The sequence below is a fragment of the Schistocerca serialis genome, chromosome 8 (assembly GCF_023864345.2).
Source record: "Schistocerca serialis cubense isolate TAMUIC-IGC-003099 chromosome 8, iqSchSeri2.2, whole genome shotgun sequence".
Lineage (NCBI taxonomy): Eukaryota > Metazoa > Arthropoda > Insecta > Orthoptera > Acrididae > Schistocerca > Schistocerca serialis.
This window is the reverse complement of record NC_064645.1, coordinates 93,925,380-93,940,636: the sequence shown is the minus strand read 5'-3', so window position 1 is coordinate 93,940,636 and position 15,257 is coordinate 93,925,380. Positions and strand designations below refer to the sequence as shown.

At 43.6% G+C, this 15,257-nt stretch overlaps 1 protein-coding gene across 1 annotated transcript in view; it reads right to left on the bottom strand.

The window, feature by feature from the left end:
* The window catches only part of LOC126416842 (cholinesterase 2-like), a 193,200-nt gene that overhangs the window by 63,237 nt on the left and 114,706 nt on the right, over positions 1–15,257 (bottom strand). The window contains exon 7 of the mRNA XM_050084725.1: positions 11,407–11,499. Coding sequence (XP_049940682.1) covers positions 11,407–11,499 — 93 coding nt within the window. The remainder of the gene's footprint in view (positions 1–11,406; positions 11,500–15,257) is intronic.

The following is a 15,257-nucleotide window of genomic DNA, read 5'->3' as shown; positions in this document are numbered from 1 at the left end:
ACATAGCTCAGAGCACTTCCCTGATAGACGGTATATTCAAGTCCTAATGTTTTTGTAAGTTCACAGTTTTGTTTAATGTATTTTGTCTACTTCCTTTTGATTGATTGAAGTACTTTAAAATAAAGCCAAACGTGCCCGGTGTAAATAAAACTTTTGTTACAGTCACGAAAGACGGAATATTTCTCAGTATTACATACGACACCTATGTGGTACTTAAATTAAATGAGATATTATGATACAGTAAATTTTATATGAAATTTAGGTATCTTGTCCACATTTCATTCTCAACATTTTGGCAACTAAAATCGACCATACGGAAAGTATACTCTATGGACTTTTACCTCTGCAAACTCTTCAAAATTTCGTGCAATGGTTTACTACATTTAATGCTGCACAATAACTGCGCTGAACATCGAAACAAAATTAAGTCATTTATGGGGGGAAGATATCAGTCAAAGATATGTGTAAAAATCTAATTTTTGGGCCAAATAGTTTTTGTGAAATCGAATGATGTGTCAAAGCAGTGGGAACACCATGTGTCTGCACAGGCGAGCTGTGCAGTGATGACAAAATCACGCACAGCGCGGAATGCGGGGAGCACGTGTCTGCAGCAGCGAAAGGGTTAATGAAGAGACAAAGCTCTAGAAATTTAAAAAAAATTGCATTAAAACTAATAAAATTCGTGAAGTAAGACACTTCGATATTGTTTTTAAATAAAGAAAAACTTAAGAACCGCGCAAGGTTTGAACTCTTCGCCCTCCCCTTACTAACCCAACACCTTAACCGTTACGCTAATGCAGCTCATCTTACACAGTAACACCATGAGGACTCCAACAGGTGACGCAAAATACTGACAAACACTGTTGGTATGACTATGAATTACTCACACTTCGTCGAAGTACAATAGGAAATAAACAATTTCCGCTGCTCTTTATTGCAAAAAAGCGGTTCATGAGATTGATACAAACACCTTTCCTTGCTATCGCCTGAATTAGGAGTCTTATTGCTTTTTTGGTTTAATTACTTAATAGAATATGAAGCAATTGGGGTAAAGAAGGCTTTTTCCAAACTTTCTATAAAAGAAAGTCTGCTATCAGGACATTGCTTTTGTTCAATTACTTTATTTGTGACTGAACGTTTCTAAAACTGAAGACACTCGTCCGTGCTCTGCACTGCAATCAAGATCTGGCAACGTCGTTCTCTGTCCATTGGCTGACTGTGTTTTGTGACGTCAGATGCGCAGAACGAACCTAAACTCGGCCGCCAACATAAATGACGCGCACTTTAGGGCCTAACCGGGCAGAGTTGTATTTCGCCGTGTGCGTCCATGCCTCGAATTTTTAATTAGTTTTCTAATAAAGTACTCACCTATTTTAGTCACATCCTATACCTGTGGCGCTGAAATTGTTTATAGTGTAAATTTAGTAATATATTGTGCGTGGATTTTTCCTGTCATTATTATATACACTATTGGCCATTAAAATTGCTACACCAAGAAGAAATGCAGATGATAAACAGGTATTCATTGGACAAATATATTCTACTAGAACTGACATGTGATTACATTTTCACGCAATTTGGGTGCAATAGATGCCGAGAAATCAATGCCCAGAACAACCACCTCTGGCCGTAATAACGGCCTTGATACAAACAGAGTCAAACAGAGCTTCGATGGCGTGTACAGGTACAGCTGCCCATGCAGCTTCAACGCAATATCACAGTTCATCAAGAGTAGAGACTGGCGTATTGTGACGAGCCAGTTGCTCGGCCACCATTGACCAAACGCTATCAGTTGGTAAGAGATCTGGAGAATGTCCAGGCCAGGGCAGCATTCGAACATTTTCTGTATCCACAAAGGCCCGTACAGGACCTGCAACATGCGGTCGTGCATTGTCCTGCTGAAATGTAGGGTTTCACAGGGATCGAATGAAGAGTAGTCACGGGTCGTGGCACATATGAAATGTAACGTCCACTGTTCAAAGTGCCGTCAATGCGAAAAAGAGGTGACCGAGACGTGTAACCAATGGCACCCCTTACCATCACGCCGGGTGATACGCCAATATGGCGATGACGAATACACGCTTCCAATGTGCGTTCACCGCAATCTCGCCAAACACGGATGCGACCATCATGATGCTGTAAACAGAACCTGGATTCATCCGAAAAAATGACGTTCTGCCATTCGTGCACCCAGGTTCGTCGTTGAGTACACCATCGCAGGCGCTCCTGTCTGTGATGCAGCGTCAAGGGTAACCGCAGCCATGGTCTCCGGGCTGATAGTCCATGCTGCTGCAAACGTCGAACTGTTCGTGCAGATGGTTGTTGTCTTGCAAATGTCCCCATCTGTTGACTCAGGGATCGAGACGTGGCTGCACGATCCGTTACAGCCATGCGGATAAGATGCCTGTCATCTCGAGTGCTAGTGATACGAGGCCGTTGGGATCCAGCACGGCGTTCCGTATTACCCTCCTCAACCCACCTATTCCATATTCTGCTAACAGTCATTGGATCTCGACCAACGTGAGCAGCAATGTCACGATACGATAAACCGCAATCGTAATGAGCTACAATCCGACCTTTATAAAAGTCGGAAACGTGATGGTACGCATTTCTCCTCCTTACACGAGGCATCACAACAACGTTTCACCAGGCAATGACGGAAAACTGCTGTTTGTGTATGAGAAATCGGTTGGAAACATTCCTCATGTCATTACGTTGTAGGTGTCGCAACCGCCGCCAACCTTGTGTGAATGTTCTGAATAGCTAATCATTTGCAAATCACAACATCTTCTTCCTGTCGGTTAAATTTCGCGTGTGTAGCACGTCATCTTCGTGGTGTAGTAACTTTAATGGCCAGTAGTGTACATGTCTAGTAGGGAGACCCTTGTGCACTCATGTTCAGAAAAAAACAGAACGCCTTGAACGACTAGTGATAGGACGTTCATATTCACAGGACATGAATATTAGTGTGTTCTGCAGAAATGATTAGCAGTTCAGTCACCTCCGTTCAGCATGTGTCCTGTTACCTAGTAGGCACAGGATCCGTCAAGGGCCCTGACAACTTGTTTCGTGCGTGATGGATCGACGCGTATAAGGCGCGAATGGCGTCCTGTGGTACAGCCATCCGTGCTGCATTCACCTGGTTCCAAAGTTCATCTGTGGTTGTCGGCACTGGATCACAGCACTGTACCCTTCGTTTCCCGTATCACACACATTCTCGATTGGCGAGAAGTCTGGTCACCGAACGAGGTGGCGCAGTGGTTAGCACACTGGACTCGCATTCGGAAGGACGACGGTTCAATCCCGTGTCCGGCCATCCTGATTTAGGTTTTCCGTGATTTCCCTAAATCACTCCAGGCAAATGCCGGGATGGTTCCTTTGAAAGGACACGGCCGACTTCCTTCCCCGTCCTTCCCTAATCCGATGAGACCGATGACCTCGCTGTTTCGTCTCTTCCCCCCAAACAATCCAATCGAAAGTCTGGTGATCTGGCGGGCCAGGATAAAAGGCCCCGGTGACTACAAGAAGGCACGTGTTCGTGCATGAAGGTGTGGCCGTGCATTGTCTCGCTGAAACGTGGCGTCTGGGGTGTTGTGCAGAAAGCGTATGGCTGCGGGTCGCAGGATGTCATTCACGTAGGTCACGCTGACCACGGTGCCTTGGACACGCACCAACTGTGGTTTGTGTTTGTACACAATAGCACCCAAACCACAAAGCCATGAGCTGGAAAACTATGTCTTGTGCGAATGCAGTCAATACGATGGTGCTCCACCTGGCTGCGGCGAACCGAAATACTGCCATGACTTTGTAAGGTGCCCCTTACGTGAGAAAGACATTTTTACCAGTTTTAATAAATTATTGTCTCTTATTGATGTATTTACGATAGTTAGGAAGTGCTGTAGTTCGTAGCCGGCCATGAGTCAGAGAGCATTTCCCACGCTGGCTAGCTAGGTGACGAAGCGACCACATGTCGCGCGTAGTGGGGTGGGGCTCGGCGCTGCACCTTAGCAACAAGCGTCAGCCTGGGAAATATACATGACGGGAAGTACCGCCATCTTGGCGCCAAAGTCACCGATTTTGATTATTTATATTTAATAATTAAAGTCATTTATGACAACATGAATACTAGGAGGAGCCTCTGGATGTTTAAAACTATTTATCATAATTTTGACTCGTTAAAATTCATACCCGTTCATTAACAAATGCATATCTTAGTAAGTACGAACTTGATCGGAAATCCACGAACTGTGAGGAAACTACTAGGAGATACGGCCTGCGCGCCAAAGTCGGCAGTCGGCGTTAAGAGACACAGTACTGTCTTGTTCGATGGTAGCCCTGCTCTCGGTTACGAATAGTCTATGACATGAGTGTTTCATTATTGATCTAATAGGAATAAAAGTGATATTACGGCATTCTGAATGTTAATTTCGAGTAAATAGATACCCCAAAGTTGATCGACAGCAATTTCAGATAATTAGCTTCCACCGACAGACACATCCAATGCGGCAATGAAGAACGTGCACGGGACGACATGTACGAGAGCTACACCGCGCACAGGTGGGAGTAAAACCGACGACACGGCCCACCAAGGCGGATCAACGAAGCTCAGACTTACACTCGCAAATTCCAGGTGGAAATACTCACCAGTTATACTGTACATCACATATACCACCCTCTACGGACTCGCGGCTAAGCTGAGTAATAACAGTATCAGTTTAGATCTTGCAACTTTCAAACAAAAAGAACCTGCATTCGTCCGAGAACACTGTCTAATGCCATTTCTGCCCCAGTGACGTCATTCTACAGGGTGTTACAAAAAGGTACGGCCAAACTTTCAGGAAACATTCCTCACACACAAATAAAGAAAAGATGTTATGTGGACGTGTGTCCGGAAACGCTTAATTTCCATGTTAGTGCTGATATTAGTTTCGTCAGTATGTACTGTACTTCCTCGATTCACCGCCAGTTGGCCCAATTGAAGGAAGGTAATGTTGACTTCGGTGCTTGTGTTGACATGCGACTCATTGCTGTACAGTACTAGCATCAAGCACATCAGTATGTAGCATCAACAGGTTAGTGTTCATCACGAACGTGGTTTTGCAGTCAGTGCAATGTTTACAATTGCGGAGTTGGCAGATGCCTATTTGATGTATGGATTAGCACGGGGCAATAGCCGTGGCGCGGTACGTTTGTATCGAGACAGATTTCCAGAACGAAGGTGTCCCGACAGGAAGACGTTCGAAGCAATTGATCGGCGTCTTAGGGAGCACGGAACATTCCAGCCTATGACTCGCGACTGGGGAAGACCTAGAATGACGAGGACACCTGCAATGGACGAGGCAATTCTTCGTGCAATTGACGATAACCCTAATGTCAGCGTAAGAGAAGTTGCTGCTGTACAAGGTAACGTTGACCACGTCACTGTATGAAGAATGCTACGGGAGAACCAGTTGTTTCTGTACCATATACAGCGTGTTCAGGCACTATCAGCAGCTGATTGGCCTCCACGGGTACACTTCTGCGAATGGTTCATCCAACAATGTGTCAATCCCCATTTCAGTGCAAATTTTCTCTTTACGGATGAGGCTTCATTGCAACGTGATCAAATTGTAAATTTTCACAATCAACATGTGTGGGCTGACGAGAATCAGCACGCAATTGTGCATTCAGTTCATCAACACAGATTTTCTGTGAACGCTTGGGCAGGCGTTGTTGATGATGTCTTGATTGGGCCCCATGTTGTTCCACGTACGCTCAATGGAGCACGTTATCATGATTTCATACGGGATACTCTACCTGTGCTGCTAGAACATGTGCCTTTACAAGTACGACACAACATGTGGTTCATACACGATGGAGCTCCTGCACATTTCAGTCGAAGTGTTCGTACGCTTCTCAACAACAGATTCGGTGACCGATGGATTGGCAGAGGCGGACCAATTGCATGGCCTCCACGCTCTCCTGACCTCAACCCTCTTGACTTTCATTTATGGGGGCATTTGAAAGCTCTTGTCTACGCAACCCCGGTACCAAATATAGAGACTCTTCGTGCTCGTATTGTGGACGGCTGTGATACAAAACGCCATTCTCCAGGGCTGCATCAGCGCATCAGGGATTCCATGCGACGAAGGGTGGATGCATGTATCCTCGCTAACGGAGGACATTTTGAACATTTCCTGTAACAAAGTGTTTGAAGTCACGCTGGTACGTTCCGTTGCTGTTTGTTTCCATTCCATGATTAATGTGAATTGAAGAGAAGTAATAAAATGAGCTCTAACATGGAAAGTAAGCGTTTCCGGACACATGTCCACATATATTTTCTTTCTTTGTGTGTGAGGAATGTTTCCTGAAAGTTTGGCCGTACCTTTTTGTAACACCCTGTATACACCATTGCCGTCTGGCATGTTTCTTCACATTCGTCAAAGATAGGGGCAGAAGTAAACAACGCGCATGTTACCCATGACGTAATAAACAGACGACTGACTGTCACCCCTGATAGTGTACGATGTGTTACACTGTTCAACTGTTGCGCCAGAGCCGAGAAGTACGCAGATCTGTCCTGCAATGCCATTCGGATGACGTGTCGATCTTTTCTGCGTGTGGTCTGGGTGGTGCGACCTGACCTATGTCGCTGTGCCCTCCGGTCTTGCATGAACCATTATTCACCTATCCGTTGCACTGCCGAAACACTTCGTCCCACACGAGACGCAATTTCCCGTATGGATGCACCACATTCTCTCATACCAATAATGCACCCTCTTTCAAACTCGCTGATTTGATGGTAAGGTTCACACACACGTCTGCGAGACATCCTACACGTCTGCTCAAATTACATACGAGGGTCACTACAAAAGGAATGCACACTATTTTTGTAGAAATACAGTTTTCATTCTGCACGTGTGAAAGTTTTGCAGTGTGTAGATACATCCTTCCCGCTTGTTTACAAACTTAGTTCAATCTGTTCCCGTGAGTAGCGCCGTCACAGCATGTCTTCAAGATGGCTGGTAACACTTCACGTTCGTCAGAAGCAACGTGCTGTCAGAATTCCTGTGCTGTGGAAACGAGACAGTGGGAAACATGCACAAGAGTTTGAAAAAGGTGTATGGAGATGCTGCTGTCGATCGCAAAACAGTTACTCGGTGGGCAAGCAGGTTACGAGATGAAAGCGGGCACGGCAACATTGAGGATTGTCCTCGCAGCGGCAGGCCTTGTACTGCACACACTCCAGACAATGTGCAGAGAGTTAACGAATTGGTGACTGCTGACAGACGCATCACAGTGAACATATTGTCACGCTACGTTGGGATAGGGGAAGGAAGTGTTTGCAGAATACTGAAAGTGTTGACGTTAAAAAAGGTTTGTGCCAGGTGAGTTCCGAATGTTGACAGTGGCTCACAAAGAAACAAGAAAAACGGTATGCAGCGAACTTTTGGAACAGTACGAGAATGGTGAAGATGAATTTCTTGCAAGAATTGTGACAGGTTATGAAACATGAGTCCATCATTTTTCACCAGAGACGAAGAGGCAATCAGTGAAGTGGCGTCATGCAAATTCACCCAAGAAAAAACAAATTCAAAACCACACCTTCTGCTGGAAAAGTTATGGCTACAGTGTTTTTCGATTCCGAAGGACTCTTGCTTGTGGACATCATGCCATGTGGAACCACCATAAATTCTGATGCATATGTGACGACACTGAAGAAACTTCAAGATCGACTGAGTCGTGTTCGACCACATCGGCAAAAGCAGGATGTTTTGCTGTTGCACGACAATGCACGGCCACATGTCAGTCAAAAAACCATGGAAGCGATCAGAAAACTCGGATGGACAACACTGCAACATCCTCCTTACAGTCCTGACCTGGCTCCAAGTGACTATCATCTCTTTGGGAAACTGAAAGACAATCTTCGTGGAACAAGGTTTGAAGATGATGACTCCCTTGTGCACGCTGCCAAAGAGTGGCTCCAACAGTTTGGTCCAGAATTGTACCTTGCGGGAATACAGGCGTAAGGCTGTTGAGAGGGATGGAAATTATGTGGAGAAATGAAACTATTGTTCCTAAAGGATGTATCTAAAAACTGTAAAACTATCAAACATGTAGAATGAAAGGTAGATTTAAAAAAATAGTGTGCATTTCTCTCGGAGTGACCCTCGTAGCTCCAATACGTTCGATTTATACCGACAACAAGAGCCATAGGCACATTCTACCGGCAGGTGTGTTGCGCCGCATTATCTACGTTGACCTTGAACCTGCGAGCCGACGTGGTTCAAATGCTAATCATTTCTACAGAACATACTAACGTACATGAGGTGTGAATATCAACGTCCTATCTATAGTCATTCAAGGTGTCCTGGTTTTCCTGAACATGAATGGAGTAACGTCTCACACTAACAATGAAGGGAAATGTAGACTTGTATGTGTTTGCAGTAATGTGTTATTTGTTTAAGGGGTCGGGACAGGCTGTTAATCCCCATCTTAAATAACTACAATTTATTCATATGAAAGGTACCTTTTATCAGAAACTATTGGGAGTATAGATTTGCAAAAAATGTGGTATGTAGGTTACACATTTCTAACCACTTTAACAGAAGAATGTCTACATATATTGCTTAGTTTTAAGCTAATACCTATTTCTGTAAAAAGTGGACATCAAAATAAGAAACTGTCTACACCTTTCTGTGTACATAAGGCTCTAACTTCTTTGAGATTTACAAAATAGGAAAACCTCTGTGTTAAAATATGCACAATATTCAGATTAGTGTATCCTGTAATTCTAAACAAATTCTTGCAAGTAGAAAATGCGAAAAAATAGACTTCATTCCTAAAAAATACAACTTACGGGAAACGGCCACAGTAGTTGTCAATGCATTCCAGCTCCAAAAGATGGGTTGGCTGCATCCTCTTCCGTCTCATACTGCACCTGCTCGTCTTCGCTGTCTTGCTCTTGTTCAAGGTCCCTAACAGTTCCCTCTGGTGCCCTAACTCTTTCTTTATCAAATGTAACTTTTTTTTCGCTGTGAAACGACCAACAGTTTGTAGTAGTCTTTTCAGGACTTCACATCCTGCAACATTTGCTTCACTGAAGGTTGCTACTGCATTAAAGACACGAAAATTAAGTAAACTAATTGACACAAACACTTTCTTGGGAATACTGGCCTGTATAACGCTGTTGATGGACTCGTTAGGATTCTGGCTGCAGCCGTGAAGACATTTCTTCAGTAGCCTTACACCGGACAAATCTCGGAATTGAACAGATGTGAAACGAAACTGCCCATACAGCTTTTCTCATTTCTCCTACATTACTAACACTTTGCGTGATGGCCATGCCAATAATAATTTTGGATTTTATCTATGATAGACTTTGTCGTCTATTCTTATCATCTAATCATCTGCCATATTCCAATTTCTTTCATTTTTAAGCAGTTTTCAGCCATTGCAGCCTCGTACGCATTCGCTTTTGTACGAGACGTATGCGCTCCAGTTTAGTGATAGTTATATATTTTCCACGTGGCTTCTCTTCCACAACTGCTTTGAAAGCTTTTGTATCCCCACCTCATACATAACTGACAAATCTTACCTTCTTAAACTGTTCAGGTTCTAGGAAAATGGTCACATCCATTCAGTTTTTCGTTCAAATGAGTCGAATAAACCAGAAATAAGACAGTTACATATATAGATATTCTATCATTAGAAAGGGGAAATTCTGTAGATTAAGATCAGTGAAAAAAAAATCAAAAATTTCAATATTTCAGCTTTTACAGAGCCTCTTAATGTGGGATATTGGTGCATTTGGTAAAATAATATACTGCACTGATTTTGAACGTGTAATATCGGTTTTATTTGTTAAATAATGTACTGCAGTAATTTTTAAACATCTGAAATCATGTTTTTGTATATATCTTAGAGCACAAACGTAAGTGTCTAGAGAAAATTAGTCAAAAATTGTGAATAGCAGTGGGAGGCGGTTTTATAGTGGATTGCCTAGAGAATCTGACATAATTTCATTAATTTATAGTAATTCCGCAAGACCCCATTAATGTGTAATGCCTTCAATCATAAACCATGTTAATATTTACCGGCGTTTTGCAGAATACATCGTGGTGTCATTAAATTGTAGTAATTCTACCACATACTATAATGTCAAAGTGTCTTATGTTATAGATTATGGTAATATTTATGACCATTTTGTAGAACTAATTTATTGTAATTCAACAGCATCCCAGTCACATACTGTAATGTCGAAGTGTCTCAATCATAAATTATGCTAATGTTTACTGCCGTTTTCCAGAATATGCCATGTTGTCATTAAATTATAATATTTCAGCTACACTACAGTCATACACCGTAGTGTCAGAGTGTCCTACCCCATAAATTACGGTAATATTTACTAACATTTTCAAGTGGTTAACTTTTCTGCTAATGGTCTTCTCACCACAACGTACAAACTTCGAATGACAAAACTTGCATAACTGAAATAATAATAAAAGGGGGAGAGCGAAGTTAATTACTATAGGTTTAGTGAGAAAAGGAGGAACGGAGAGGTTTCCCAACATTTTTTTAAACCATCCCACGGACCGAGATCAGTGGGGAAAGCGTTATAAAGCCTGCATATTGGATGGGTGACCTTTACTTTCCCGCCACTTTTTACTTACACAAGAGCCGCAGATGCATGGGCAGTCACGTGACAGGTATCAGGAAGCATCCTGTACCTCACATAATTGCCCTAGGTGCGGGGATTCCCGAGTGGAAGGGGGCTAGGAGTTCACCTTGAAGATATCACGCCTAATTGCTTCAGACGCATTTGGACCCATTGTATCCTGCACCACTACTGGTCACTATTCAGGAACAGTAATTCTGCCCATCTCAGATTAGTGCTGAGCAACAGTTGACACCTTCGGCGAATCACTTCAGTTTATATATGTCTTCATCCAAATAGATGTAGTAATTGACCAAATTGGGACAAATTACTCCCTGTTCACACAAAACTGCAGTGAATTGCCAGGCTACATATCCGTCTTATTTGACGACTGCAACAGTACTGATTACTGCTTCTAGCTAACTCCTGTTTACTACAAACTACACCACAAAGTGTGAAACAACACCCCTTAACAATGCGAATTGTTGTAATGGGAGTATAACTAAAACATAACTTGTTGGCTATCCTTACATTAATTTATATTCTCAGATATAATATATTGATTAAAAAATGAACAAGAATACATGAGTAACAAATCGATTACAAAATAGAAAATATCTGTAAACTTATCAGTAAGTTTTAACATGTAATATTTTCGGTTCTGTACGTAATAAAAATGAACCCATGTTTAACATAAAAAATTTCTTACTTATCACCTGCCTAGATAGTGCTGCCAACTAAAGATAGCATGTGTATTTGTAGCTACTTACTCATAACCCGTCGCACCAGGTCGTTCACCGTTTTCGTTTGGTAGAAGTCCTCTCCGTATGTACTATTCACAATTCCATTATAGATCCTCAGTACTGTAGGCAGAGAAAAGTGCACAGTCTGAAATCACTGAAACATTATGGTGGTATTACAGCATTACATAAAATACGTAAATATTTTTGTGAAGTTCCCGAGTGTGTGGACACAACCTCATGAATCCATGAACCCTACATGTCAGCAGGGGACTGTTCAAGCTGGTGGAGGCTCTGTAATGGTATGGGGCGTGTGCAGTTGGAGTGATGTGGGATCCCTGATACGCCTAGGTACGACTCTGACAGGTGACACGTACGGTAAGCGTCCTGTCTGATCGCCTGCATCCATTCCGTCCGAAGTGCATTCCGACGGACTTGGGCAATTCCAGCAGGACGATGCGACATCCCACAAGTCCAGAATTGCTACAGAGTGGCTCCAGGAACAGTCTTCTGAGTTTCAACACTTCCGCTGGCCGCCAAACTCCCTAGACATGAACACTATTGAGCACATCTGGGATGCCTTGAAACAAACTGTTCAGAAGAGATCTCCACCCTCTCGTACTATTATGGATTTATGGACAGCCTTCCAGGAATCAAGGTATCAATTCCCTCCAGCATTTCCTCAGTCATTAGTCGAGTCCATGCCACGTGGTGTTGCGGCATTTCTGCGTGCTCGCGGGGGCCCTACTCGATATTAGGCAGGTATACATGTTTCTTTGGCTCTTCAGTGTATGACATGAAAGTCGTAGAGTATGATATGATTGTTTGAATGAATTTTTGAGAAGTCTAGGTTTTAAAAGAAGTACATACACTGAGATAACAGAAGTCACGGAATACCTCCTAATATCATGTCGGACTTCGTTTTTCCCGACGTAGTGCAGCAGTCCGACGTGGCATGAACTCAACAAGTCGTTAGAAGTCCGCTGCAGAAAAATTGAGACTAGCTGCTTCTACAACCATCCATAATTTCGGAAGTGTTGCCGATGCAGGAGTTTGTGCACGAACTGGCCTCTCGATTACGAACTGACCTCTCGGTTATGTCCCATAAATGTTCGATGGTACTCATATCGGTCGATGTGGGTGGCCAGATCATTCGCTCGAACTGTCCAAACTGTTCTTTAAACAGATGGCGAACAACTGTGATGCCGCGACATGACGCATTGTCATCGATAAAAAAATCCATCGTTGTTTGGGAACGTGAAGTCCATGAATGGCTTCAAATGGTCTCCAAGAAGGACAACATAGCCATTTCCAGTCAATTATCTGTTCAGTTTGACCAGAAGACTCATTCCATTCCATGTAAACACAGCCCACACCACTATGGAGACACCACCTGCGCCGCGCGGGGTTAGCCGAGCGCTCTTAGACGTTGGAGTCATGGACTGTGCGGCTGGTCCCGGCGGAGGTTCGAGTCCTCCCTCGGGCATGGGTGTGTGTGTTTGTCCTTAGGATAACTTAGGTTAAGTAGTGTGCAAGCTTAGGGACTGATGACCTTAGCAGTTAAGTCCCATAAGATTTCACACGCACTTGTACATTTTGAGACATCACCTGCTTGCTCAGTGTCTTGTTGACAACTTGAGTCCATGGCTTGGTGGGGTCCGCGCCACACTCGAACCCTAACATATGCTCTTAAAAACAGAAATTGGAGCTCACATGTCCACGCCACGGTTTTCCAGTTGTCTAGGGTCCAACCTATATGGTCACGACCCCAGGACAGGCACTGCAGGCGGTGTCGTCCTATTAGCAACGGCATTCGCATCGGTTGTCTGCTGCCACTGGCCATTAAAGCCAGATTTTGCCGCACTGCCCAAACGAACACGTTCGTCGTACGTCCCACATTGACTTACGCGACTATTTCATGCAGTGTTGATTGTGTGTTAGCACTGGAAACTCTACGCAAACAATGCTGCTTTCGTTCGTTAAGCGGAGACAGCCGGTCACCGCATTGTCCGCGGTGAGAGGTAACGCCTGAAATTTGATATTCTCGGCACACCCTTGACACTGCGGATCTCTGAATATTGAATTCCCCAGCGATTTCCGAAATGGAACATCGCATGTGTCTACCTTCAACTACAATTTCGCGTTCAAACTCTGTCCGTTCTCATCGTGCGGCCACAATTACGTCGGAAACCTTTTCACATGAATCAACCGATTACAAATGACCGCTTCGCCAATGGCCTGCCTTTTTATAGCTTGTCTACGCTAGTACTACCGCCATCTGTAAAGGCGCATAACGCTCTCCCATGACTTTTGTCATCTCAGTGTATTGCCTTTTACGTACTCATGACTGCAAATTACGTGATCTGTGTAGGTGTGTTTGTTGATGATTTGTTAATCGGGACAAAAGTAAAGAGTAAGTACAAGAAATTAAGAATAAAATTGTAAATTTGTGGTAAGATCTTATGGGACCAAACTGCTTAGGTCATCGGTCCCTAAGCTTACACACTGCTTAATATAAAGTAAACTAACTTACGCTATGGATAACATACACACCCATGCCCGAGGGAGAATGTGCTGTGTCAAAACGCACGGGTTTCGTTCGCCATTACTATTGATGAGCATCCGACCCGATAAATGGCTAATAACACCTGGTGGTTACTATAAATATACGTGTGCGATGTATTAAGGCCAACAAAATATGTTTTAGATGATCCGAGAGCGTCGACGAAAAAAACAGTTGGTGGTGAGTGCGCGTGACTTCAGCGATGCAACAACTCGCCGTCGCTGTGTCCAGAGATGCTGCCTGAGCGACGCGCAGCAGCCGGCCGCTGTCGTAGAGAACCGACAGCAGCAACGAATAATTAATTAATGGCCTAAAGTTGCTGCGTGTTTGTGCGTGTAAATGGTTCCTATTGCATGACGTAAGCAGGTAGTTAGTTCCCGAGTAGACCTCTTGCCGACTAAGTTGATATATCGGGGTACGTCTAGGTCGGATAGGGTACCGCACCATTGCGTAGTGTATTGAGGCACCGCAGTTGGTGTTTAAGGCTTGGGAGAGGGAAAGAAGTTTTGCTGGTAAAACGGGTATCTTATTTTGGTGCAGTTTACGGAGGCAGTATGGATACATTGTCTTTTAGACCCCTGTTCATCTACGTGGCTGTGACGGTAGTTTCCTCCCAAAGCTGAGCTGCGGAATGTAAGTAGCCTTTGTGTGATTTTATAAATCGCAGATGAGACACTCGTTTTGGCAAATTTATGCGCTAGGGCAATTGATTTATTGTCGCCCTTTGGACAGTTCGGTAGTAAGGAATAGTTAGCTAGTTTGCTGTGATAGATACAAAGTGAGCCAGGTTAGAGAGAAGGAGATTTTCAGTTGATGAGTTTTTAGGAATCGTTGGAACCGATATCCTGTCCGTGGTGTACGATTAGTGGTCGCTGCTCGCCCAGAGGTACTTGGGTTGTTAGCTACTTTGTTGGAGTGTTTTGGTAGTGACTGGTGTGTGTCGAGAATGGAAAGCCTCGAACAAGTTGTTTTGTTGTTGTTTAAATACCACGATCATACAGCGGACCTAGAATTGGCTCGTATGGATTCGAAATGTTTCACTGTAATATGATAGATCGCACCAGTACTTGAGTTGATAAGCGACGAGAATAGAAGGAACCATTTACAAGCAACACGTAACTAAACAAAAACTTTGTTAGTCAAAGTGACGAGTGGTCTGTTTCAATTTAGGGAACTTAGCCGGTCGCATTTTGCTAACACCTGAAAAGGCTCAGAATTGTGTTAAATTGTTACTTTATGTTAGGGTTAAAGAGGCGGTGGCGCCTAGGATTTTTGTTTATTTTTTTTTATTATTGAATTTCCGTGTTTTTGGGTGTGT